Source organism: Scyliorhinus canicula, chromosome 9 (assembly GCF_902713615.1).
Source record: "Scyliorhinus canicula chromosome 9, sScyCan1.1, whole genome shotgun sequence".
Lineage (NCBI taxonomy): Eukaryota > Metazoa > Chordata > Chondrichthyes > Carcharhiniformes > Scyliorhinidae > Scyliorhinus > Scyliorhinus canicula.
Window position 1 is genome coordinate 132,869,978 of NC_052154.1, and position 27,534 is coordinate 132,897,511.

The 27,534-nt window shown below is 48.0% G+C and overlaps 1 protein-coding gene across 1 annotated transcript in view; it reads right to left on the reverse strand.

Moving 5' to 3' along the window:
• Nucleotides 1–27,534, reverse strand: part of LOC119971714 (eosinophil peroxidase-like) — a 110,321-nt gene that overhangs the window by 30,669 nt on the left and 52,118 nt on the right. Inside the window, exons 5-9 of the mRNA XM_038807646.1 lie at nt 19,782–19,914; nt 17,592–17,721; nt 17,282–17,488; nt 16,847–17,192; nt 14,032–14,192 (exon numbers count right to left, since the gene is read on the reverse strand). Coding sequence (XP_038663574.1) covers nt 14,032–14,192; nt 16,847–17,192; nt 17,282–17,488; nt 17,592–17,721; nt 19,782–19,914 — 977 coding nt within the window. The remainder of the gene's footprint in view (nt 1–14,031; nt 14,193–16,846; nt 17,193–17,281; nt 17,489–17,591; nt 17,722–19,781; nt 19,915–27,534) is intronic.

Below are 27,534 nucleotides of genomic sequence, written 5' to 3' on the forward strand. Positions count from 1 at the left end.
CCGAAAAGCAGCCGGGCTCATCCAGGCCCGGTCCCGCCAGAAGACAGTCGCCATAGGAGACCCAGGTCACAGGGTGGGAACTGCAGCAAGCTGCCTCCACTCACGATGTTCTATCTGGGGATTCATCGAGATGTAGTGTTATGGCAGATAACATCGGAAAGGTAGACACCAGATAAGTTGCAGCACACAGTTTAGCGATAGGGGCTAGGGCACAAATCTGTAAGTATCTGTTCAATGCTCCACATTAAACACTTGTTCACAACGTTTCGACCTGCCTCGGTGCTCAGGCAGAAGAGTGTGAGGGATGGGCTGGGCTGAGCTGGCTGACCCATCCATCCCTACACGACCCCCCCCACCGTGTAAAGGAATGGCCAGCTTGCATGCAGGGATCATCGAGGTGGACAGTGGAATGTGCAACCATGGGCAGGAGTCAGACGGTGTTAAATGATGCGGAGCACCAGAGCTCACCGCAGAGCAGGTTGCCATCATCCTCCATCCTATGGACCAGACCCGCTGTTACTACCACTGCAGGGCCCGACCGCACAGTGAGACTGGTAGGAATCACAGAGGGGTTTGCAAAGGGGGGATGGCTGGGGTGGGATGGGATGTCTGTGCTGCTGTCCAGGCCCCCTAGTCGGTAAACCTGGAGGCGATTAGAGCGTCCCATGCATGGTGACTCTGGCACACACATCGTGCGGCCTCCTATTAGGAGATAAGAACTAGGAGCAGGAGTAGGCCATCTGGCCCCTCGAGTCTACTCCGCCATTCAGTGAGATCATGGTTGATCTTTTTGTGGACTCAGTTCCACTTACCCACCCGCTTAGCCTCAACTGCTTCACTAGGCAGGGAATTCCTCAGATTTACAACCCTTTGGGTGAAGAAGTTCCTCCTCAACTCAAGTCCTAAATCTGCTCACCCTTATTTTGAGGCTATGCCCCCTCGTTCTAGTTTCACCCGCCAGTGGAAACAACTTTCCTGCTTCTATCTTATCTGTTCCCTTCATTATTTTATGTTTCTATCAGATCTCCCCTCATTATTCTAAATTTCGATGAGTATAGACCCTTGCCCACTCACTTAAACTGTATGTATCCCTCTGCAGACTTCCAGTGTCCTCTGCACACTTGACTCTACCATTTATCTTAGTGTCTGCAAACTTTGACACATTACACTTGGTCCCCAACTCCAAATCATCCATGTAAATTGTAAACAATAGCAGTCTCTCTTGGGTCTTTTGGACTCAGCTGGAACTGGCCGGCACACAAAGAGTCTGTCTTCTTTCGTTCCTTCGGCTGGGGAACAGCCCTGCATGCTTCTGCAGAAGAAAAAGCCTCAAAAGACCAAACCTCGGCCTAGTGACACAAACTACAGTTCAGGTGACCTGAGCAGGCGCACTATTCGGAGGAGGAGGCCCACTGAGTCAGGCACAGCTACGGGGACAGGGGAAAGATCCTCGGACTTCCAGATATAAAGTTAAAGAAAGCTCCAAGTTTAAAGAAAGAGCTGCAAACGGAGCAGACTTGAAGCAAAGTGGGCTTGAAAGATGCCAGGAAGATTAGAAGAGGCACCCGAAGCTTGGTGACTCCTTACTGTGGGTCTGGGGGCGAAACTTGAGTGCGTGTTTCACAGGCTAATTGCACAATCTTGAAACAATTATTTTTTATTTGCTGTACTCTTTACTGACAGGTAACAAAACATGTTTTCTAATAAATAAATATGTTACTTGATTTTAGACTGAATGAAATTTTGTTGTACGAGTCTTTCTAGTTTGAAGCAGATGAGAGGAGTTTCTGGGAAGACAGCAAATGTTCAGTACAAGGGGTCAGCAGCACGTCATTCCATTCATGCCACCTTGTGGAATTCGATACCACAGAAAACAGGTGAGGGCAAAAGATTGTGGGCGGGATTCTCTGTCCCGCCGCACCTGTTTTCCGGCGTGCCACGTCCTCGCCGACAGCGGGACACTCCGTCCTGCCTGCCAGCCAATGGAGTTTCCCACTGGGGGCACCCTCTCCTTCAGGAAATTCGCTCTGTGAGTGCAGTGCCGCTGAAACGGAGGATCCCACCGACAGAGAATACAGCCCTGCATGTTTTCAAGAAGCAGCTATATAGCATTTGGGCTGAAGAGGATCAAAGGACATGGTGGCAGGATCAGGCTATTGAGTTGGATGATCAGCCACAATCATAATGAATGGCGGAGCGGGCTCAAAGGGCCGAATGGCCTCCTCCTGCTCCTAGTTTCTATGGTACACACTGCTGCCACTGTACCTCGGTGGTGGAGGGAGTGAATTTTTAAGGTGGTGGATGGGTATGCTTTGTTCCTGGATGGTGCCAAGCCCTTATGTTGCTGGAGCTGCACACATCGAGGCAAGTGGAGAGCATTCCATCGCCAGCTCCAGGGTCCCAGGTTCGATTCCCGGCTTGGGTCACTGTCTGTGCAGAGTCTGCACGTTCTCCCTGTGGCTGCGTGGGTTTCCTCCGGGAGCTCCGGTTTCCTCCCACAGTCCAAAGACGTGCAAGTTAGATGGATTGGCCGTGCTAAATTGCCCTTAGTGTCCAAAGGGGTTGGGTGGGGTTGCTGGGTTACAGAGTATGGCGCAGAGTTGCAGGTTTAAGTGGGGTGCTCTTTCCAAGGGCCGATGCAGGCTCGATGGGCCGAATGGCCTCATTCTGCACTGTAAATTCTATGTTCTAAGCCTGACCTGTACCTTGTAGATGAATAAATCAAAGATATATAAATATAAACTTTGGGTGGGTTTTGAATGAAGCATTTTGCAATATGTCACAGGCGAAAGGTCTGTGCAAAGGTGTGCATCAGAGATCTTAACCCCTTATAATGCTGTACTAAAGCTAGCAAATATACCTGGAACCTCTTTTGCTTTTTTATAGTATATTGCCAGTGTGGCTTATTGGTTTTGAACATATTTTGCTTAACTGTGAAGAAGTCCATGATTTTATGATTTTCAGATGAAAATGTTCTGTACAATCTTAGTTTAAGGAACAGAGGCTGAGAATTTATCAGGAACTGCTTCTCTCATGGCTTCACTGGACGTATGAGTGTGTGTATAAATGCAGTGTAATTGAAGAATCTTGAAACAAATATTTTTTACTTTCTGTACTCTTTGATGATCCGTAAAAAAACATATTTTGCAATAACTAAATAGCTTACTTGATTTTAGACTGAATGAAATGTTGATGGACGAGTCTTTCTAGTTTGAAGTAGATGAGAGGAGTTTATGAGAAGACAGCAAATGTTCAGTACAAGGTTCAGAAATGTTGTTGTACGAGTCTTTGATAATGAGTTATCGGACTCAAAATGTGAGCTCTTTTCTCTCTGATGAAACCATCAATTCTACGGACACGTGCTTGTAGGATTAGAATAGCGGTTTTAATATACTTACAACAGAGCCAGCCTGTTAGCCGTTGAACTTTCGGTGAACTGGCTGGCTGACTCTGTGGCACGGATCTTTATACAGCAGCTCCAGGGGGAGGAGTTCTGGGCGGAGCCAAGGGGGAGCCCAGTACAAACCCTCGAGTACTCCCAGAGCTACTCCCCCTGGTGGTCAGGTAGTGCAACTGCACTTACAATATTGATACATATATATACTGCGAACAGAGTGACATTGGTAACTTATAATACCGTGTGAATCTCATTCACCACACTCTCAGATGCTGCCAGACCGGTTGAGATTTTCTAGCATTTTCTCTTTCGTTGTACGATTCTTTCTACATTTTGAGGTCGGAGCGGATTTTCTGAGCAGACAGCAAATTTCTAGTACCAGGTATTCAGTAGCACATCATTCTATTCATGCTGGACTGATTACCATAGAAAATAGTTGAGCACAAAAAATTGTGAGCGGGATTCTCCGTTGGCTGATGCCGAAATCGCGAAATGTGATTGGGCAGAGAATAGGTTCCAACGCTAAAATTGTCGTGGGCGCCGACTTGATGCCACCTCGACAGATGCGTTAATGCGTTCCGGAACGCATGTACAGTAAGCACCATTTGAATATCACTAGTGGGCCTGACCTGGTATTTTCCGGGCCTCTGCGATGTCCCATCTCTGATGGGACGCTTTTCCGACGGTGTGGTTCACTTGTGCTTTTAAAAATCTTGAAACAGGCGTGTTGGCTGCTGAGGGGGAGAGGGGTGGGTACGGAAAGTGAACAACATCAGGATAATTTGCTGTCAGTTGTGCCGCTTCTGGCAGGTTTGGAGGAAGTAGCGGGATGGACTGGTACGGAACGCCGTTGCTGCAGCCGGCAAGGCAGCCATGCAACTGCACACTCTGCTGACAGCCCACTGTGAACACGGGTTGTATAGATGGCCCCCCAGGGCACCCTGCTAAGTGCCCTCTGGCCTCAGCCAACCCATCAGCTGTATGGGCACGCTCCAGTGCAACCAGTGCCATCCTTTTGGCTGGGATAAGTGTGTGTAGGGAGTGTAATGTGTATATGTGGTTGCAGCTTGTCAGCCTCCCGAGAGTCAATCACGGACCCGGCGAATCCTGCACCATTTTTCATTGGAATCGATTGTGTTCCACGTGGTGCTGCTACTAGCTCCTCCTCAGTTGCTGAATCGATCCAGGTTCGGCGCCAGTTTTGTTGTCGTGAAAGTCCACGAACTTTGCGTTGGCCTAACATTAGTCTCAGAAATGGAAAATCCTGCTCTGTATTTTTTGAAGAAGCAGTTAGATATCGCATTTGGGGAGAAGGGGATCAAAGGACATGGTGGAGGGAGGCGGGATCAGGCTATTGAGTTGGATGATCAGCCACAATCATAACGAATGGCGGAGCGGGCTCGAAGGGCCGAATGGCCTCCTCCTGCTCCTAGTTTCTATGGTACACATTGCTGTCACTGTACATCGTGGTGGAGGGAGTGAATGTTTAAGGTGGTGGATGGGTATGCTTTGTTCCAGGATGGTGTCAAGCCTCTTATGTTTCTGGAGCTGCACTCATCGAGGCAAGTGGAGAGCATTCCATCGCAAGCCTGACCTGTACCTTGTAGATGAATAAATCAAAGATATATAAAAATAAACTTTGGGTGGGTTTTGAATGAAGCATTTTGCAATATGTCACAGGCGAAAGGTCTGTGCAAAGGTGTGCATCAGAGATCTTAACCCCTTATAATGCTGTACTAAAGCTAGCAAATATACCTGGAACCTCTTTTGCTTTTTTATAGTATATTGCCAGTGTGGCTTATTGGTTTTGAACATATTTTGCTTAACTGTGAAGAAGTCCATGATTTTATGATTTTCAGATGAAAATGTTCTGTACAATCTTAGTTTAAGGAACAGAGGCTGAGAATTTATCAGGAACTGCTTCTCTCATGGCTTCACTGGACGAATGAGTGTGTGTATAAATGCAGGGTAATTGAAGAATCTTGAAACAAATATTTTTTACTTGCTGAACTCTTTGATGATACGTAAAAAAACATATTTTCCAATAACTAAATAGCTTACTTAGTTCTGAAATGTTGTTGTACGAGTCTTTGACAATGAGTTATCGGACTCAAAACGTGAGCTCTTTTCTCTGCCTACAGATGCTGCCAGACCGGTTGAGATTTTCTAGCATTTACTCTTTCGTTGTACGAGTCTTCCTACATTTTGAGGTCGGAGACGATTTTCTGAGCAGACAGCAAATTTCTAGTACCAGGTATTCAGTAGCACATAGAATTTCATAGAATTTACAGTGAAGGAGGCCATTCGGCCCATCGAGTCTGCACTGTCTCTTGGAAAGAGCACCCTACCCAAGGTCAACACCTCCACCCTATCCCCATAACCCAGCAACCCCATAGCGGGCCGTTCGGCTGGGGGTGGGGCACCCTTCACAGTGGAGGGCCACCATGGGAGGGTCGGGGGGAGGCACTCATTTGATTTGATTTTTGATTTTATTGTCACATGTACTGAAGTACAGTGAAAGTATTTTTCTGCGGCCAAGGGAACGTACACAGTACGTACATAATAGACAAAAAAGAATAATCAATAGAGCACATTGACAAATGGTACATCGACAAACAGTGATTGATTAGTGTGGAACAAGGGGCCAAACAAAGCAAATGCATGAGCAAGAGCAGCATAGGGCGCCGTGAATAGTATTCTTACAGGTAACAGACCAGTCTTACGGGGAGTTGTTGAGGAGTCTTGTAGCTGTGGGGAAGAAGCTGTTCCTATGTCATGATGTGCGGGTCTTCAGACTTCTGTACCTTCTGCCTGATGGCAGGGTCTGGAAGAAGGCAATGCCTGGATGGGAGGGGTCTGATAATGCTGCCTTCCTTCCTGAGGCAGTGAGAGGCGTAAATAGGATCAATGGGGGGGTGGTAAGCTTTTGTGATGCGTTGGGCTGAGTTCACCACACTCTGCAGTTTCTTGCTATCTTGGACCGAGCAGTTGCCATACCAGGCTGTGATGCAGCCGGATAGGATGCTCTCTGGGTGGCAACTGGGGGGAAACCACTCATGGCACCACCATGCCAACCCCTGGTTCATGTGTGACCCTTGTCCCTACCTGTCTGCCCCAATGACCACCCATAACTCCTGCCGACTGCCGATGCCTTGGCCTCCTTATTGCTAATAGGGACTTGGCAATCATGGTTAAGTGAGCACTTCACACAACCCAAATGGATTCCTGTGGGTGGGGAGGCCATGTAGTATGTGGGAGTCATTGCCTAGAATCCCAATCACACCGTGATGCCTGGACACTGTGTTTAAACACTGCAGGAATCAACACCACACAAGCAGCAGCCAAAATCCGAACACCCAGAGGATGGGACACAGCTCCGGGGACATCTCCATGGCCGGAGGGTGGGTGAGTGCCACGGGGAGAGGACCATCACCCGGTCCAGGTGACGTTATGAGCGGGTGTCCGGGGTACAGGGACTGGGGTCCATTGAGGGGGCCACTGCGGCTGGATGTGCATGGCAGAGTGTACTGGGTTTGGGGGGATCAGTGGGGGAATGGAGGGTCCCAGGTGGGAGCCACCGCTATTTGTCAGCCTAACTGGCTCTCCCAATGCCTTACAGATATTAAACGCTATGGCAGGGATATTGGACGCAGATGTTGCCCTAGTGATGCTAGTACGGGCGGCCAGACGCCAGAGACGGAGGCAGCCCATGTGCCGGACCTCGGTCCTGACCCGGAGGACCATGGTTTCTCACTGGTTTAACCCACACTTCGAGGGTGGGATTCCATCAGCGGGATCCTCCGCTTCGCTGGCAGCGCACACACACGCGCACGGATTTCCCGACGGCATGGGGGTGGCCACAATGGGAAACCACAATGGCCGGCTGCCAGGAGGGAGGATCCTGCACCAGAAAACAGGTCTGGCGGGATGGGCAATCAGCACTGGGGAGTTGAACTCCGAGATCGGGCAGCCATTTTGAAATGGTGCCCCAATCTCAAAGTGAGCTTGTCCACCCCCCCCCCCCCCCCCCCCCCCCCCCAACCTATGGGCAATGTAACCTTCCACACACATGGGCACTACCCCCCACCCCCACATGAGGCCACACTATGGGGTCCCTGGGACCCCCCTCTTCAAGCCCCCCCAAGCTGCCTTACAGCACCCCTCTCCCTTCCAGGGCCTTCACCCATCGTAAAGGCTGCCATGGGACAGGCCGTGACCCACGGCAGCATTCACGGCCACTTCCGGAGCCGATTCTCCCCCCCAGGGCGGGGCTAGGAGCGCGGCCCCGTGCGTCACGGCGGCGCGGCCTTGACGATGGTCGTCAAGGCCGCAAGTCAAGCGTCACGGTGGCTGACGTGGCCGATGACGTCTGCCGCGCATGCGCAGTTGCCGTCTTTCTCCTCAGCCGCCCGGCATGACGTGGCGGCTTGATCTTGCCGGGCGGCGGAGGGGAAAGAGTGCGTCTGTTTTGGACGCTGGCCCGACGATCGGTGGGCACCAATCGCGGGCCTGTCCCCTCCCGAGCACAGTCGTGGTGCCCCCGTGCCAATCGGGCCTCTAGATGCCCCAAACGGGCATCTGGTGCCCGTTTCACGACGGGAGTGAGCAGGTGTGTTTGCTGCCATGGTGAAACGGGCGTGAAGGGCCGGCCGCTCGGCCCATCGGCTTCGGAGAATCGCCGCTCGCCGTATAAAATGGTGAGCGGCGATTCGTGGTGTGAGTCGGGCGTTGGGGGGGGGAGAATAGCGGGAGGGAGTGAAAAATGTCGGGAGGCCCTCCCGCTATTCTCCCACCTGGCGTGGGGGGCGGAGAATCGCGCCCTATGTATTTTATGCATGGAAAGATCTGCCTGGACTGCACGCAGAACAATATTTTTCACTGTACCCCGGTCATGTGCCAATAAATCTAAATCTACTCCCTCCATCCTACAATCTACAGGCTTTTAAAACTCGAGCTTGACTTCAAGTCACTGCTCCTTCTTAATTAGTCGTGACTTTTCACCTGTGTTTTCAGCCATTGTAGTTTCCTGTATTACAAATCTTACTCTTTCCCAAGATCACAGAGATGAGGTAGGCTTTTCAGCTCCTCATACTTATTCCATCCAAAAAGACCCTGGGTGCGATTCTCTGGTCCCCCAGCCACGTTTCTCTGTGCGGCACGCCCCCACTGGCACCGGGATTCTCCGTTCCCACAGCTGGCAAATGAGGTTTCCCATTGTGGCCACCCTACACCACGGGAAACCCGTGGGCGAGGGTGTGCTGCTGGCAGATCGGAGAAACATTTTGGCGTCTATATTCTCCACACTACTGCATCTAACTATTTCTTAAATGACTCCAGGGATTCCACCTAAAGCACTCCGTCTGAAAGTCTATTCCAAGTGCTGGTCAGTCTCTGAACTAAGAAAACCTTTCTCATATCAGTCTTAAACTTATCTTTTACCCACTCTACTCCCACAGTTTAATTTAACCTGTTTTATGCCACAAGATCACTTTTTATATGGTTGCTCCTATGCACTTGTTAATTATATTGAGCGCTGGGTATAACAATTCCTGGAGATCTTTCATTTTATTCCTTTGTCATTTCAACATCAAATGTCGAATATACATGTCACATTTTGCATTCACGTTTAATCTTTCTTTTTCATTTGTGGGATGTAGGCGTCGCTGATTGGGCCAGCATTTATTGCCACCCCTCGTTGTCCTTCAGAAGATGGTGGTGAGCTGCAGTCCCTGGGGTGTAGGTACAACCACTATGCTGTTAGGGAGGGAATTCCAGGATGTTGGCCCAGCGACAGAGAAGGAACGGTGATATATTTCTAAATTAGGGTGGTGCGTGATTTGGAGGGGAACCTCCAGGTGGTAGTGTTTCCAGGTATCTGCTGCTCTTGTCCTTCGTGATGGTAGTGATCACGGGTTTGGAAGGTGCTGCCTAAGGAACCTTGGTGAGTTACTGCAGTGCAGCCATTGCTTGGCCCACTATATTTTACTATGTCATTCTCTTATATTTGTGCTGCCTCTACAGATTACAGGACCCTTTTCAATGTGGTATTGTCTCCAAATCTGATTCTTTGCATTGAGCTTCTGATACAAGTAATTTATGTAAATTGATAACACTGGTAGTCCAACATTGATCTCTGGGGAACTTCATTCACTGCTTTCCTACACTCCACTTAACTCCTCTATCTTCACATCAATTTCCTAACCATGCCAAGGTTTTACAAGAGTACTACTTGTCCGAAGTACAAGTAAGTACATTGGTTGTTTTAGCCCGTGGTTTAGCTCTGCCAGAGCATCTTTAGCCAGCGACAGCCCCAAGACACCCCCTGAACAGCTCCAGGCCTTCCCCGGAGCCTGAGGAAGCGACTGTCGCTGCCTTGGAACAGATTGCAGCCTCTCTTGGGGCTTCTGCACATGCACCAGCTGGAACTGGCCGGCACACAAAGAGTCTGTCTTCTTTCGTTCCTTCGGCTGGGGAACAGCCCTGCATGCTTCTGCAGAAGAAAAAGCATCAAAGGACCAAACCTCGGCCTAGTGACACAAACTACAGCTCAGGTGACCTGAGCAGGGGCACTATTCGGAGGAGGAGGCCCACTGAGTCAGGCACAGCTACGGGGACAGGGGAAAGATCCTCGGACTTCCAGATATAAAGTTAAAGAAAGCTCCAAGATTAAACAAAGAGCTGCAAAGGGAGCAGACTTGAAGCAAAGTGGGCTTGAAAGATGCCAGGAAGGTTAGAAGAGGCACCCGAAGCTTGGTGACTCCTTACTGTGGGTCTGGAGGTGAAACTTGAGTGCGTGTATAGATCCAGGCTCCCTCTACAGATCTTGCACAATCTTGAAACAATTATTTTTTATTTGCTGTACTCTTTGCTGATAGGTAACAGAAACATGTTTTGTATCAACTAAATAGCTTACTTGATTTTAGACTGAATGAAATGTTGTTGTACGAATCTTTCTAGTTTGAAGCAGATGAGAGGAGTTTCTGGGAAGACAGCAAATGTTCAGTACAAGGTGTCAGCAGCACGTCATTCCATTCATGTCACCTTGTGGAATTCGATACCACAGAAAACAGGTGAGGGCAAAAGATTGTGGGTGGGATTCTCTGTCCCGCCGCACCTGTTTTCCGGCGTGCCGTATCCTCGCCGGCAGCGGGACACTCCGTCCTGCCTGCCAGCCAATGGAGTTTCCCACTGTGGGCACCCTCTCCTTCAGGAAATTCGCTCTGTGAGTGCACTGCCGCTGAAACGGAGGATCCCACCGACAGAGAATACAGCCCTGCATGTTTTCAAGAAGCAGCTATATAGCATTTGGGCTGAAGAGGATCAAAGGACATGGTGGCAGGATCAGGCTATTGAGTTGGATGATCAGCCACAATCATAATGAATGGTGGAGCGGGCTCAAAGGGCCGAATGGCCTCCTCCTGCTCCTATTTTCTATGTCTCTATGGTACACACTGCTGCCACTGTACCTCGGTGGTGGAGGGAGTGAATGTTTAAGGTGGTGGATGGGTATGCTTTGTTCCAGGATGGTGCCAAGCCTCTTATGTTGCTGGAGCTGCACTCATCGAGGCAAGTGGAGAGCATTCCATCGCAAGCCTGACCTGTACCTTGTAGATGAATAAATCAAAGATATATAAAAAAGTCTAACACCCTCTCTGAATCCCTTACAGATATTGAACGCTCTGGCAAGGATATTGAACGCAGATGTTGCCCCAGTGGTGCTGCTGCTAGGCCAGACGACCAGAATCCGGAGACAGCAGCAGCAGCAGTGTCTGCAGATGCTCAAGGCGGTGGCCTGTATGCCGGACCCCGCCCCACACCCTGAGGACCTGGCCGCCCACCAGTCCAGGGAGGGACCCAGAGGGTGGTCACATGACAGTCCATGGTGTACAGGTGTCATAGTCATTTGAACAGATGACGGACAGCGAGTACCGCAGGAGGCTCCACCTCAACAAGGAGCGATGCGACATCTGTGCCATGTCCTCGTGGACTTGGTGCCACTTGGAGAGGGAGGACACTCACTCCCAGTGGTTGTCACTGCTGCCCTGAACTTTTATGCCTTGGGATTGTCATTATATGCAGACATGCAGATAATGACATATAGACAGCCACAGACAGGCAGCTAATGAACACAGAGAACAGGACATGACCAATGAGCAGGCAGGACACACAGGGGTGGCATCTCACTATAAAAGGCACGAGGCACTCACACTCCGCCTCTTTTCACTGATGAACATCTACAGAGTGAGTCAGGGTGTATGTACAGTATCACACCTCCAGCACGTGGCTAAGAGCTAGTCTGATTCAGTGAGACAGAGTAACCACACTTACGTCAGCAGAGGGCCAAACTCATAGAGAATTGTGCTAACTGTGCTACTGGTTCAAGAAATCAGATGGAACTAACTTCAAAGTCTGGAGTATCTTTTGGTTAAAGCTGCATCCAGTTGCAGCCTGTGTTATCCCAGAGTACATAACACGACAGGGATCATTCCAGGACTCAAGTGGGGACCTGAACGGCATCTCGCAGGCCACAGCCCACAGGTGCATTCAATAGGTTACGGATGCCCTATATGCCCGGGCAGAGAACTACATCAACTTTGACATGAACCAAACCCAACAAGCTGCCTGGGCAGCAAGTTACTCTGCCATCGCCGGGATGTCCCACGTCCAGGAGGTCATAAATGCTACGTATTTATCAGGAACTGCTCCTGTCATGGCTCCATTTGATATATGCCTGAAACCCCATCCAAGCTCACAGAAAATGTAACTTTTATACTGTGACCTTGCTCCTCCGTCATTAATCTTTTTTAAAAAAAAATGCCGTACATGTGTTGCCTCAAGACAAAAACCTATTCCGTCCGCACCTCTCCCACACCAGGTCATCTGACTTGTGTTCTTGAGGTTGCTACATTTTGTTGTAATCTCTCACGACTACAGTTTAATATCTAACACACTCTCCCTCTCCCTCTAATTCTCATGAAAAGTCAAATGGACTCGAAACATTATCTCGGTTTTCTCTCCCTACAGATGTTGCCAGACCTGCTAGGTTTTTCCTGTATCTTTTTTTCTGGCCATGATGTGGATATGCCGGCGTTGGTCTGGGGTGAGCACAGTAAGAAGTCTTACTACACCACGTTAACGTCCAACATGTTTGTTTCAAACACTAGCTTTCGGAACACTGCTCCTTCCTCAGGTGAATGAAGAGGTATGTTCCACAAACATATATATAGACAAATTCAAAGATGCCAGACAATGCTTAGAATGCGAGCATTTGCAGGTAATCAAGTCTTTACAGATCCAGAGATAGGGGTAACCCCAGGTTAAAGAAGTGTGAATTGTCTCAAGCCAGGACAGTTGGTAGGATTTCGCAAACCCAGGCCAGATGGTGGGGGATGAATGTAATGCGATAATCACCAGGCAGGAATGTTCCCTTCCAGTCAGGGAACACTTCAGCAGTCAAGGGCATTCAGCCTCTGATCTCCGGGTAAGCATTCTCCAAGGCGGCCTTCAGGACGTGCGCCAACGCAGAACCGCCGAGCAGTAACTTATAGCCAAGTTCCGCACACATGAGTACGGCCTCAAATGGGACCTGGGATTCATGTCGCATTACATTCATCTCCCACCATCTGGCCTGGGCTTGCAAAATCCTACCAACTGTCCTATCTTGAGGCAATTCACACCTCTTTAACCTGGGGTTGCCCCTTGTGGTAGTCTGTGTCGAGGTATTACGGTACCTAGTAATGCTGGAACACCATTGGTAGATAATGTATGCTTTCCATTGGTTGAGCCTGTATGGTAGCTCCGCCCTGCAAGGCGGGGGATAAGAGCCCGTGCCGCCCCAGCAGCTTCCTTTCTGTACCTGAGCTGCTGGGGGAAACATCTAGCTTATTAAAGCCTTCAGTTGGACTACAACCTCGCCTTAGTAGTCACTGATCGTGCATCAGCCCTATCTCTGGATCTGTAAAGACCTGATTAACAGCAAATGCTCGCATTCTAAGCATTGTCTGGCATCTTTGACTTTGTCTATATATATGTTTCTGGAACATACCTCTTCATTCACCTAAGGAAGGAGCAGTGCTCCGAAAGCTAGTGTTTGTAACAAACCTGTTGGACTTTAACCTGGTGTTGTAAGACTTCTTACTATTTTATTCTGGCGGCAGAAAGCAACGACTGCCTCTTGTAGTGTACACATCCTGCCCCATCACAAAACCAGAGTGCTGGCAGTTATGCTTCTATGCAAGATGTCAAGCTGGGTGTTAGGTAAATGGAACTAATGTTATTTCATATCAGGTAAATTTACACAATTTTTATAAATTGATAGATGTAATTCCATTCATTAGTACAGAAACTGTGGTTAGTCAATTCGAAAGCTAATTTACAATGCAGTCTTGTCATGATCATTACCTACAAGTATATTATATTCATCATTGGAGAAAGAAATTTCACTGAGGCACCTCTCGGATATCTGGGACAGCTGGCTAAAGAGCAGCTTAGACGCAAGCATTGAAGAAAGTCATTTAGCCCCAATCTCAAGCAGAATTGCTACACGGTCTACAAGTATCTGAGTAAAGAGGTAAAGAAATCTCTTGAACATGTAAAGATATCCCTATATTGCCAATAGAAGTCCTCTTCCTTACCTGCTGGTAGGCTCCAAGAATTTTCCGTGCTTCCTGGTACAAGGTCTCCCCACCCCAGTGCGGATTCAGCTGGTGCAGTCGCGATGCTAATCGATTGTGCTCTCGTAAGAAGATTATGTGCAGTACCTGCAACCCTAAATGTTCGTTTGCTCGGGAATCTCCTGTGTAACAGAAGTACACAAAAAAAATTCAGATAGCGTTAAAATTCTCGAGTACTACAGAAACGTGGCAGTCTTGCTGCAGAATGCCAATTCTGTTGCTGTCAAATTTGAATGGGCCTGCTGAAAAAAAACTGGCCTTAAAGGTCACTGAAATATGAGTGTACAGTATAACATTTTGCATTATTTAAAGGTATAAATTGTTTGGGTTTTTTTTTTCAGATCTATGGGCTGAAGGACACTTTGGTTAATACTATGCTATTCTCTCCAGCAGGGACACTAAATTCTCACAGTGGGGTGTTTGTAGAAGTTGTTAAATTTAAAAAGAGTTTGGGTGGCATGGTGGCGAAGTGGTTGGCACTGCTGCCTACGACACTGAGGACCCGGGTTCGGTCCCGGTCCCGACCCCAGGTTACTGTCTGCGTTGGATTTGCACATTCTCCCCGTGTCTGCGTGGGTCTTACCCACACAACCCAAAAGGATGTGCAGGCTAGGTGGATTGACCATGCTAAATTGCCTCTTAATTGTGAAAAGAAATAATTGGGGACTCTAAATTTTTTTTTTAAATTACAAAGAATTGGTTCCAACTCCAGACTGTTCAGGCCTAGCCTGATGGAACTGCTGGTCTCTACCATTGAGTCACGCCTCATGTAATGGTGTTGTGCTGTGAGCTGCGATTTCAACATCTCCCATTCAATGTATGCTAATCTTCTCTTCCTGTTTCCAGAAGACATTGCTGCTTTGCTGGCGTAAAGGAGCACTCTGGTGCCTTTCTTGTGCATAGAGAGCGAGGCCTGAATTTACACGCAGAAGCCGAGTCTCTCTGCCTTTGTGAAAATAGTGCTGGAGACCCAAATCTGAACTTTCAGACCACTCTTTCAACTTTTGAGTTGATCACTCTTGAGTTCACGGAGCTGGGAATTCCCCGACTCTGTGCACCCGATGTGAGTGTGAAAATTCAAACCGGAACTGCTGGGATACCTTTCAATGAACTTTCACTGGGAAGTCAACGCAGTCCAAGAATTTCCCAATGGAGATCACTGATAAGCACAGGGCTGATTTTTTGTTTCCTCAATGCCTTTGGGCAGTGACGCTGATTGTAGCACCACAACAGACACTCCAAATCTGATCAGACAACATGGCACAGACTGGGAAATGAGCGAAGGTGTTTGGAGCTCTAAGGCACACTTCTACGCATTGCTATCAGCTACTAATCCATTAGGTTATTGTCTTATTCACCGGACTGATGGTCTGTGGTTTAAATCAAGAAACATTCTAAAGGTGGAACTATACAATCGTAAATAAAATGTGTATGAGTAATTGCAGAATCAAATTTTTGAGTAGCTTGTTAGAGGTCAGAGTGCAAGAGTAACTTGGGACAAGTGCAGCCTGATGGAGCATTAGTTGGAGGTGGATCTAAGGACAATATCAGGACAAAAATAGTCACTGGGAACCTGTCACTAGTGAGGAGGTCACAGTATCAAGAGCAAGGGGTACTCTGTAGTGTGGAAGTCTGGTGGCCATCCAGGGGACACTGGAAATGGCTCAGCAAGTTGCTGCTTGATTGTCAAAAACATTGGGAAGTAAGGGGTAACCAACATATATTGGACTTAGGAGGCCATGATCAGTACTCCTGTGATCAGGAGGTAGCATTCCAGCGTCAGTTTAATCCGATAGCAGTCTATCAAAATCTTACCATCGAGACGGCAGAGAAGTGGGATCTCCAGCAAACTAGTGGCTGCAGCCAGAACATCAATTTGATGCAATGGCAATTGTACCCAGGTAAGTATTAAAGGAAGAAAGTGAAACTGCAATTTTGTAATGACAATTATACCAAAAACATCAGAGATTAACAGATAGGTCCACAATCAACAACCATGACATAGCATATTTAAATATATTTTCAAAGTGAAGGTACCAAATCAGCACTGAATTCAAAATGAGGAGCTGTCACTCCTTACGCATGACACTTTGCAGATCTGGAAACACATGGGAAGACGATAGTGTTAAGGGACGAGATAGCTATGAATCATTGGACTGAAAGTCCAAGGGACACAAGCCTGAAGGAATCCGGTGGATGGCATAAAACAAAGTTCTTGAATCCAAAAGGATGAGACAGAAGAGCCATATGGACGATTAATGATCAAGATAAAACTTTGAAAGTAGATTATGTTGTTCAGAAGAAAGATGAGAAGTTACACTGCGCAGTAAAAAAGGGCAAAGAGTAGTTCCTTAAAGGTATCTTTTTAAGGAACTTTTAAGAAGATTGGCATGAGATAACAGAAAGAAACAATTTTGGAAGAAACTTGAGACGGAACATCGAGAGCTGTTGGGAATTCAGGAATCAAGCGTCCGAATAGGGCAAAGAATCTTGAAAATACTTCTGCAGAAATCATTGGGCAGGAGACATTACTACCCTGTTTTATAGACATTTATATGTTGAATTCCTGCTTAATAAAACCTCTATTTTCTTTCTAAAATAAACATTGAATAATTTGTATTATTAATGCTGGAGACTCAGGTCCTCTAGGTTGCAAAATACTGCCATTGAGTACCCCCCCCCCCCCCCCCCCCCCCGTGACCTATCTCTAATCTCGGTCCCTTTCTCTTTCACATTACAATGATAAATTTGTGGCACCTGTGCCTTGTGGATTTACCTGCCAGAAAACATGGAATGTCTGACGTGTTTGCGGTAAGGGATTGGTTTCTGGTCAGCGCACAAGGGTTTTGAAGTTTCTTTCTCATGAAGGGTAGGTAGGCTAGGCCATCATCAGAGTACTCCTGGTTAATGGCCAGATACCCGAGATCATTGGTTAGGTTCCTCAGTTTCCGTGCTAGGGAGTCTGTGCTCCCGTAAATCATGCTGGCATCCACAAAGGAAGTGATGCTATTCATTTGTTGCCTGGGTTGGAGAGTCTCTGTGGAGATTCCACAGGTTGGTGCAGAACGGAAGAACGGCATGCACATCTTGCCTTTACCTGCACGGGGGTCATCATCAGGGATCTGTGAAATATTCAGGTTTAATCAGACAGTAAACAAGAGTTCAAATATCGTATCAAAGCATACATGGATGATTCAGGACAGATACTTGCCTTTATTGGGAAGCACGGGCCTCTGTTGTGACATGATAATGAACAGTCACTGCTGTCGTTAAAGGAAGAGGAACTGGCACTTTGTGGTGTCATGTCGATATCGTGGTCAATCCACTGCCCCCATTCCACCAAAATGTGGGCATACATGCTGTCGAGAGAAATGTTCTCGTTGCGGGTGTGCAGGATTTCAGTCGTCACTTTTCTAACCTGGAAATAACAAATACAATCATTAATCTCAAAAGCTTTCGTTTTCATGATGGCATGATCATCTCTATACACCCACCTCACCTCAGCATGCCCCACTACATACCGGTGGTAAAGGGAACCCATTATATTCCTTGCTTTCGTTCCATCCTCTCGGCATTGAGAACCCATCTTCGTATTCTGCATCTATCCATCGAGCAAATGGGGTGTTTGATGCCCCCAACCAGGGTTTCTGCCTCGAGTCAAAGAAAATACAATGAATTGTTATTTAGTTGTGGTGCACAGATATTTGAAGAAATGTAACGCAGGTTGTCCCCAAAGATCTCAGGGAACAAGCTACATTTGCAAAGTAAACGGGAGAACATCTATTGATGGGGACATACTTATACTTATTAACCAGCACATTATAAGAGATATTGTGAAATCCCAGTATAGCGGAAGCTATGCTTTCACATTAATCATATCTGTTAAGGTCAATAAGATATGCTCCAGGTCAAGAACAGATCTCCACACCACAGCCAGACTCTGCAAGCTTCCACTGGCAGTGAGCATGTGACAGAAAATCAGTGAACATCTGCACACCCAATACACTGGGTGCTGTGAACTGTGGTGAAGAAAGTATTCATGAGACTGTGCTGCTGGAGGTCTTCTCAGAGGATCAACAGAGGCAGAGGCTAGCCCTGATCTGCTAAGAGCTATCCACCTGAACGTTATTCCTTGTTCAAATAATATGGGCACTATGGTTCATTGTCCCTCTCGGGAATTTCAATTTCTGTGCTGGGTAGACTGCCCAAGATCTTGGAGAGGATTATTTGAGACAAGATTTACTCCCATTTGGAAGGCAATGGACATATTAGCAATAGGCAGCATGGTTTTGTGATGGAGATATCATGTCTCACTAACTTGATTGAGTTTTGAGAGGAAGTGACGAAGATGATTGATGCAGGTAGGGCAGTGGATGTTGCCTACATGGACTTCAGTAAGGCCTTTGACAAGGTCCCTCATTGCAGACTGGTACAGAAGGTGAAGTCACACGGAATCAGAAGTGAGCTGGCAAGATGGATACAGAACTGGCTCAATTGTAGAAGACAGAGGGTAGTAGTGGAAGGGTGCTTTTCTGAATGGTAGGCTATGACTAGTGTCCGCAGGGATAAGTGCTGGCACCTTTGCTGTTTGTAGTATGTATAAATGATCTTGAGGAAAATGTAACTGGTCTGATTAGCAAGTTTGCAGACAACACAAAGGTTTGTGGAATTGCAGATAGTGATGAGGACTGTCAGAGGATACAGCAGGATACAGATCGTTTGGAGACTTGGGCAGAGAGATGGCAGATGGAGTTTAAAACGGACAAATATGAGGTACTGCATTTTGGAAGGTCTAATACAGGTGGGAAATATACAATAAATGTCAGAACCCTTATGAGTACTGAGAGGCAGAGGGATCTGGGTATACAGGTCCACAGGTCACTGAAAGTGGCAACGCAGTGGAGAAGGTAGATAGGAAGGCCTACGGTTTGCCTTCATCGGCTGGGCATTGAGTATAAAAATTGGCAAGTCATTTAGCTGATCTAAACTCGGGCATTAGTTGAAATGCAACATTTTAAAATGGGGGAAAAGCAGCTGTACCACAGTTAGGCCACCCTTGGAATATAGTGTTCATCCTGGTCGCCACATTACCAGAAGGGTGTGGAGGCTTTGGGGAGGGTACAGAAGAGGTTTACCAGGATGTTGCCTGGTATGGAGGGCATTAGCTCTGAGGAGAGGTTGGATAAACTTGGTTTGTTCTCACTGGAACAACGAAGGTTGAGGGGCGACCTGATAGAAGTCTACAAGAGTATTAAGGGCATAGACAGAGTGGATAATCAGAAGCTTTTCCCCAGGGTGGAAGAGCCAATTACTAGGGGACATAGGTTTAAGGTGTGAGGGGCAAAGTTTGGAGGAGATGTGCGAGGGAAATCTTTCACATAGATGGTAATGAGTGCTTGGAACTCGCTGCCAGTGGAGGTGGTGGAAGCAGGTACAAAAGTGACATTTATGGGACGTCTTGACAAAAAGATGAATATGGTGGGAATAGAGGGATATGAACCCCGGAACATTGAAGACCGGCCTGTTCCTGTGCTGTACTTTACTTTGATCTTTGTTCTGTTGTTCTTTGTATCCTGTATCATTGACTTTCACCTGAGTTCATCAACTCAAAAAGAAGCTGCCAATTGTGCCACTTGACTGAGGGACTATCCTGGCAACAGATAAGTCTGACAACACCATTGACATAATTGTTCTTTCTGCTGGTGCAGTACCTGTTGTTGCAGATACCGGTGATGTTCCGATATTTGTTCAGTAAGCAGGAATTGGAGCAAGTTACTGGCCGCATCTGAGTAGCGCAACCTGTCGCCTTAGCCAGTGCCTTAAGATCCTGTCTGCTGACCAGATCTGAGGAACAAAACACCATCTCAATCAGAAGTTGTAAGCTATGATCTCAATCAGGCAAACCGCCCTTTGTGTATAATTCCTCCCCTTGTGGGAACTAATCAACTTAGTGAGGCACTAATTCATAATGAAAACTTCACCAGAATGATCATTCTTCAGGTGTGGATCATGTTGGGCAGTTATATGAAGTTTTCCCATCATTCAGGGTATCGGAGCTGAGCTGTATTCCTGCCCTCAACTGATAACCACGTGTCCATTTTCCAGCAGGTTCAGGAGTTGGGATCCTGGCTGCTTTTCCCCCATTTTAAAATATTGCATTTCAACTAATGCCCGAGTTAAATACAGCTGGACGCATCCAGTCGCAAACTGTGCACATTCAATACTCCGTTCGGTCACTACTGCTACAACCGGATGCCTTTTGTCATCATCTCTGCCTCAGAGGTATTTCATTGCATCATGGAACAGATGGTGGACGGTATCGAGGGGGTGCGAGTGTATGTTGACGATGTCATAATCTGGTCCACAACTCCCCAAGAACACATAGCTCGCCTCAAGCAGGTATTCCACAGAATCCATGAACATGGTCTCCAGTTCAACAGGGCCAAGTGCTCGCTCGGTCAATCAGACATCAAATTCCTTGGTGACCACATCTCGCAGCAAGGCGTGCAGCCAGATGCTGACAAGGTTTCGGCGATCAACGCCATGAATACCCCAGAGGACAAGAAAGCGGTCCTCCGCTTTCTAGGGATGGTCAACTTCCTCGGGAAGTTCCTTCCCAATATGGCGTCCCACACCACAGCCCTCCGTCATCTCGTCAAAAAGTCGATGGAATTCCAGTGGCTGCCCGCTCATGAAAAAGAATGACGTGAGCTGAGGGCAAAGCTCACCACAGCCCCGGTTCTGACATTCTTCGACCCTACCAAGGAGACCAAGATATCCACTGACGCGAGCCAGGATGGTATTGGGGCGGTGCTCCTCCAACGGGATGACTCCTCCTCCAGAACCCCTTGGAGGCGTCCAGCTTCGTAAAGAATTTGGCATGAGCCATCTCGCTGGTCAACTCTTCTCGTTTTGGTATTGGGTAATGCTCCCGCATGATGTTGGGGTTTAGATCCTTGGGGTCGATGCAGATCCGAAGTTCCCCTGACGGCTTCTTGACGCAGACCATGGAGCTAACCCAGTCCGTGGGTTCTGTGACCTTTGATATGATGCCCTGGTCCTGGAGGTCCTGTAATTGCTGCTTGAGGCGATCCTTGAGGGGTGCCGGCACCCGACGTGGTGCGTGAATTACAGGTGTGGCGTTCGGTTTGAGCAGGATTTTGTATCGTTATGGGAGTGTGTCCATACCGTCGAACATGCTGTGGTACTGCGCTATGATGTCATCAATTTGAGCCTGGAAGTTTTCATCAGGTGAGGCCGTCGCCTGTGAGGATGACATGGTGTGGACTCGCTGAACCAGGTTCAGGAGTTTGCAGGCCCGAGCACCGAGCAGGGATGCTCTGTCAGGTCCTACGCTCTCAAACCGCAGTGTCGCTTTCATTGACTTCTTGGACTCCGAGTTGGCATGAGCCACTGGCAGCTATGGCACTGCCATTGTAGTCAAGGAGCTGGCAGGCCGGTGGAAGAATACTTGGTCTGACGCGGATGGTGTCGAGATCGGATTTCGAGATGAGGTTCGCCAATGTGCCTGTGTCTAGTTTCAACCGGATGCAAGCCTTGTTAACTGTGAGGACAACACACCACTTTGTCGTCGGGATCAACGCTGAGGATCGGGAGGTGCTTCACTATCTTGGAGAAAGGTAGCGCATGCTTCATAATGGTGCCCAGCCGGTATGGTGATTTGAGGCACTCAGCATCAGGATCTGTTGGGCTGTCGGGGTCAGAATCTGGCATGCCTTGCTGTATTGAACGGACGCTTCTGCGCCGTGGCTGGGTTTGCTGGCTGCTGGGCAGTGGAGCAGATCTGCAAAGGACTGCTTAGTGGCCAAGCTTGCTACACTGTAGACACTGTCGTGATTTTGCCAGACATTGCCGCTTTAAATGGGCGGAACCACAATTCGGACACGTCATGACGCCAACGTCAGCGCGTTTCTTGTGCCATCGCGCAAGCGCAGTGTGGTTGAATGACGTACACATCTGCACAGTCTGGTCGTCTGTCTCGCGCATGCGCTGGAGCCCGGGAAAAGCACGTGAAATGGCCACTCTTGTCGATACTTAGGCCCTGCATTTGTGCGATAGCCTGCACCCGTTCCGTCTCGTGGGAGGCGAGCTTTGCATTCTCTGCCGCCCTGATGTGGGAGTACCGATTGTTAGCATGTTCATGGACAACACACGTTTCGATGGCTATGGTGAGGGTGAGCTGCTTGACTTTCAGGAGCTGCTGGTGAAGGGAATCGGAGTGGACCCGAAAATGATCTGATCCCGGATCATGGAATCAGTAGTCGTGTCATAGTTACATGACTGCGCGAGGATGCAGAGATGGGTCAAAAAGGACTGAAAAGGTTCATCCTTACCCTGAAGCCTCTGCTGGAAAATGTACCGTTCAAAGCTCTCATTCACCTCAATGTCGCAGTGGCTATCGAACTTCAGCAGGACTGTTTTAAATTACGTCTTGTCTTCGCCTTCAGCGAATGTGAGGGAGTTGTAGATGTGGATGGCATGGTCCCCGGCTGTGGAGAGGAATAGTACGACCTTCCTGGCATCCGATGCAGCCTGGAGGTCGGTGGCTTTGATATATAGTTGGAACATTTGTTTGAAGATCTTCCAATTTGCACCGAGGTTGCCGGCGATGCGGAGCTGCGGAGGAGAGCGGACGTTTTCCATGTCACCGGATTGCTGTTTGCTGATCAACGCTGATTCACTCAAGGTAGGTCCGTCAATTTTCAGTATCCCTCACTGGTACCATGATGTGTTAGGCAGGCTGGGTCGATGCGGACTGCACTTGATGCAGTGTAGCGAGAGACAGACCTCCAACACTTGATAAGATGCAACACAATTTTATTTAACGTTTTAACTACTATACATGTTCAACTGCGGATTGACACTATACCGACTTGACTGGAGACCTATGTACTAACCTGACCAGACATACTAGCTACCGCATGGTGTTTGCACTGGCTAGCTCACAAACTCTGACTGTCTCAGTTGCTGGGTACAGAGAGAGCGGGAAACCTAGTGCCCTCTGGCTTTATAGTGGCAGTGTCCTGTCTGGTGATTGGCTGCACTGTTCTGTGTGCTTACTGGTCATCCTGTGTGTCAATCACTGCCTGTCTGCACTCCATTATATACGTAGATGTACATTATGACAAATTCCTTCATGGGATGTCAGTGTTCCTGACAAGACCAGCATTTGCTGATTGTCCTTAATTGCCTTCGAGAAATGTCTCATGACACTTATTGTTATGGGAGCGGCATTTTCAGAACCCAAAAATGTATCATGGAGTTCAACCAACCTCTCCCTTTAATGTATTGTTGCTTTTGAAGCACACGGCTTGGTCTCCAGGTGTGGTATTACAATTATGGACACGTGGGTTTTTAATCACAAAATAATGTTTATTCCATGAATTCAACTTAACCTTTTTAAATAAACATTGGATCCCTTAACACCTCTTACTTCAAAGATAACTTCGAAAATAATACAACACTAAATAATCCCTCAAAATGTTCCTTGAAACCTCCAAAAGACTTAACACCTTTAAACAGAAACACATCAGGTTAAAGACATTACTATTATGAGTTTAAATCACCCAAATTATTCAGAGATAGTCTTTCATGGCAAAGATCACAGCAGAATCCAGCTCACTGCAAACACAGACACACCCAAGCTTGTTTTCTTCATGCAGCTCTCAGCAAAGCAGCCAAGCACTTTTCAGCTGCTCTCTCAAACTGAAACTAAAAGCAGAAGTGAGCTCAACTCAACTACCCCCACCCTCTGACATCACTTCAGTAATATGAGTTGCCTCATTTCTTAAAGGTACATTGCTTAAACATCCATTTCTGAAAGGTACATTGCTTAAACATCCATTTCTGAAAGGTACATTGCTTAAACATCCATTTCTGAAAGGTACATTGCTTAAACATCCATTTCTGAAAGGTACATTGCTTAAACATCCATTTCTTAAAGGTACATTGCTTAAACATCCATTTCTGAAAGGTATTCGCACATGACATGATACAAAAATGATGGAAAATGGTGGCCCATTGACCCAGTCCCACAGAAAAACTCAGCTTTATGACCCCCAAAGGTGCTCACCCACTAGCAACTGCATAAACTCCTGGGAAAGCAAAAAACAAATTTAATAATAAAGCACCAGGCCGGCCTTTCAGTGGCAACATGTAAGGGACATCGACATTGGATGGCACCCGCTCGAGCTTTAGTTTTTTGGCCCTTTTTATCCAGTTTTAGTTGAAAATCCAACGGAAGAATACGGCACAAAAAGGAACAAGCGCTAGTGCGCCTGAGAGCTCGGGTATTGGTGCAGAGTTCTGTGGGAGGAAAGATGGCTGGAGCAAACTTGCCAGGTGGGGCTGCACCCATTACGGTGGACACACTGGCCGAGGGGATGGCGATGGAGTTTGAGCAGCAATTTGCCAAGCATTTTGAGCAGCGTGGAAAGGAGTTGATGGGAATGCTCTTGCAGCTGCTGAACAATATGCTGGCCCCGATAAAGGAGACTCTTGGAAAGACGTCGACGGCAGTGCGAAAGCAAGGAGGTGTCGAAGGGTGTGGAGCAGGCATTTTCACAGCACAGCTACCAGCTCACCTCGATAGGAGAGGAGCTGCGAAAGGTGGAGGAGAGGAATAAAGGGCTGAGAGCCAAAGTGGTCAGGCTGGCAGAATTTGCAGATTGTAGGACTGTCTGAGAGGCTGGAGGGCCGGAGGCCGACAAAGTACTTTTCGGAGATGTTCGGCAAGTGATTGGGGGAGGAAGAGAACACCTCCCTCTTTGAGCTGGTCAGGGCTCACCGGTCGCTCCTGCTGAAGCCAAAGGCGAATGAGACACCGGGAGCTGTGATAGTCTGTTTCCACAGCTATCAGATGAAGGAGAATGTGCTGAGATAGGCCAAGCAGAACCAAGAGGCAAGGTCGGAAGGCAGTTGTATTCATACATAGCAGGACAGTAGAGTTGGCAAGATGTTGGGCGGCCTTTAACAGGGCGAAGGCGGCGCTTTATGAGAGAAATGTGCAGTTCGGGGTGGTCTACCCAGCGAAATTGGAGTTACGCATAATTCCAAGAACGATTACTTTGAGACAGTGGAGGAGGCGGAGCTGTTCGTGAAGGCTGAAGGACTGGGATTGAACTGAATTTCGACTTTGTTTCTTTTGTTGTGATTGGAAGGGGTGTTTTGGGGATGGTGGGATGATGTGAATCAGGTATTCCACTTGGGCTTTGATAGCTGGGCCAGGTGTATAGCGGTACTAGCGGATAAGAGAGCTAGGTTTCAGATGGAGAAAGTGGTAGCAGATCAGGGGGCCAGTTACATTACAGTAACGGATGCTTTGGGAGGTTGGTGGTCTTGGTTGGCGTGTATGCCCCAAAGTGGGATGAAGTATGGTTTATGAAGAGGATGTTGGCTGCCTATCAAGCCTGGACACGCAACAATTAATTTTAGGGGGGGATTTAAATATGGTGCCGGATCCGAAGATGGATCGGTCTAAGCCGTGTTCATTGAACCCTTTGGTGGTGGTGATGGTGGGCGGGAGGATGTTGGGGGAATGGACCCGTGGCGGTTCTTACATCCAGGGGGTAGGGAGTATTCCTTTTTTTTGCCAGTGCATAATGTGTTGTCAAGGATTGACATCTTTATTATGAGGAGCTCGTCGTTGTCCTGGGTGAGAAAAGCAGAATACTCGGCAATTGACATTTTGGATCATGCTCTGCATTTGGTGGATGTGGCCCTGGAGAGGAGGCCTGCACTCAGGCCGGCATGGAGGTTGGATGTGCGGTTGCTGGTGGATCCAAGTGTGAGGGTGGGAAAGGTGATTGATGGTTATGTGGGGTTCAATAGGGATGGGGAGGTCTCACTGTCGGTGGTTTGGGAGGCTCTGAAGGCAGTGGTAAGGTATGAGATCATCTAATACAAGGTGCAGGTGGATAGGGAGGTAAGAGAGGAGTGGCAGCTACTGGTAGATGAAATCTCGGAAGTTGATGGGAAGATCCCACTCTGAAGCTTTTGGTTAGTAGAAAGGAACTGCAGGCGCTGTTTGACCTTTTGTTTTTAAGAGCGGTACGTCAGTTGAGGGGGCGAAGTGTGCGGTGTACGAATATGGGGAGAAGGCCAGTCGCTTCTTGGGAGGTCAATTCCATCAGCAGGTGGCCTCGTGAGAGATTGTTCAGGTCCGGGATGGGGCAATGGGATTGGAGGTGGCACTGGAACAGGTGAACAGGGCATTGGAGGAGTTTTAAAAGAGGTTGTATAGGTCGGAACCTTTATGGATGAGTCGGATGTGAGGGAGTTCTTGGAGGAGCTGGAGTGTCCTAAAGTAGGAAGGAGGAGAGGGTTGGGTTGGAGGAGCTAGTGGAGATTGAGGAAGTTCAGATGACGATGCAAACGGGCAAGGCACCTGGGCCTAATGGGTTCCTGGTGGAATTATATAAAAGGTTTGGATAGGCTGGCACCGCTGTTGGTAGAAATGATTGAAGACATGACATGGTGGCTAAGGGGGTGCTCCCAGAGATGGTGGGTCAGGCATCTATTTCACTGTTGTTTAAGAAAGGATAAGGACTGGGTGAATTGTGGGTCGTATCGGCCAATATTCCTGTTACATGTCAATGCCAAGTGTCTTGCCAAAGTGTTGGCGCTTAGGTTAGAGGAGTGTCTTCCACAGGTGATTGGAGAGGATCAGACAGGGTTTGTGAAGTGTAGGCTGTTGTCCTTGAATGTGCAGCGCTTTTTAAATGTTGTGCTCTCCCCATCAGAAGGGGTGAGGTGGTGGTGGCACTTGATGCATACAGTAGAGTGGAATTATTTGTTAGTGGTGTTGGAGCTGTTTGGGATTAGGCCTAAGTTTGTGGCATGGGTCAAATTGTATATAAGGAACGGAAGGCGAGTGTATGTACGAATTAGGTTAATTTGGAATATTTTCAGCTGCATAGGGGAACGAGGTAGGGGTATCCCACATCCCCCCTCTTATTTGTGTTCACAATAGAGCCTGTGGCCATTGCGCTGAGGTGTTCGGATAAGTGGAGGGGTGGGGTAGGGGGGAGGTGATGAGCATTAGATGTTTTGTTGTTTATTTCTAACCCGGGCCGGAAGGTGGATGGTACAATGGGTCTGCTCAGGCAATTTGGAGTCTTTTCGGGATACAAATTGAATTTAGAGAAGAGCGAGTGTTTTTGGTTTCTTCTCCAGGGGTTGGAGCTGGCTTGGGAGGGTTGCTGTTTCATGTGGCGACTGCTCACTTCAGGTACCTGGGGTGCAGGTGGCTCCGTAAATTGAATTTTACCAGCCTGCTGGACAAGGTCCAGGCAGATTTATTGAGATGGGATAGCCCCCCTTACCATTAGCAGGCTGGGTGCAGGTGGTAAAGATTAATATCTTGCGGCGGTTCTTATTTTTATTCCAGAACTTGGAGGATGAGGATGACGTCCGACGAGGAGAATGTGTGGGAGGGCGAGGGTC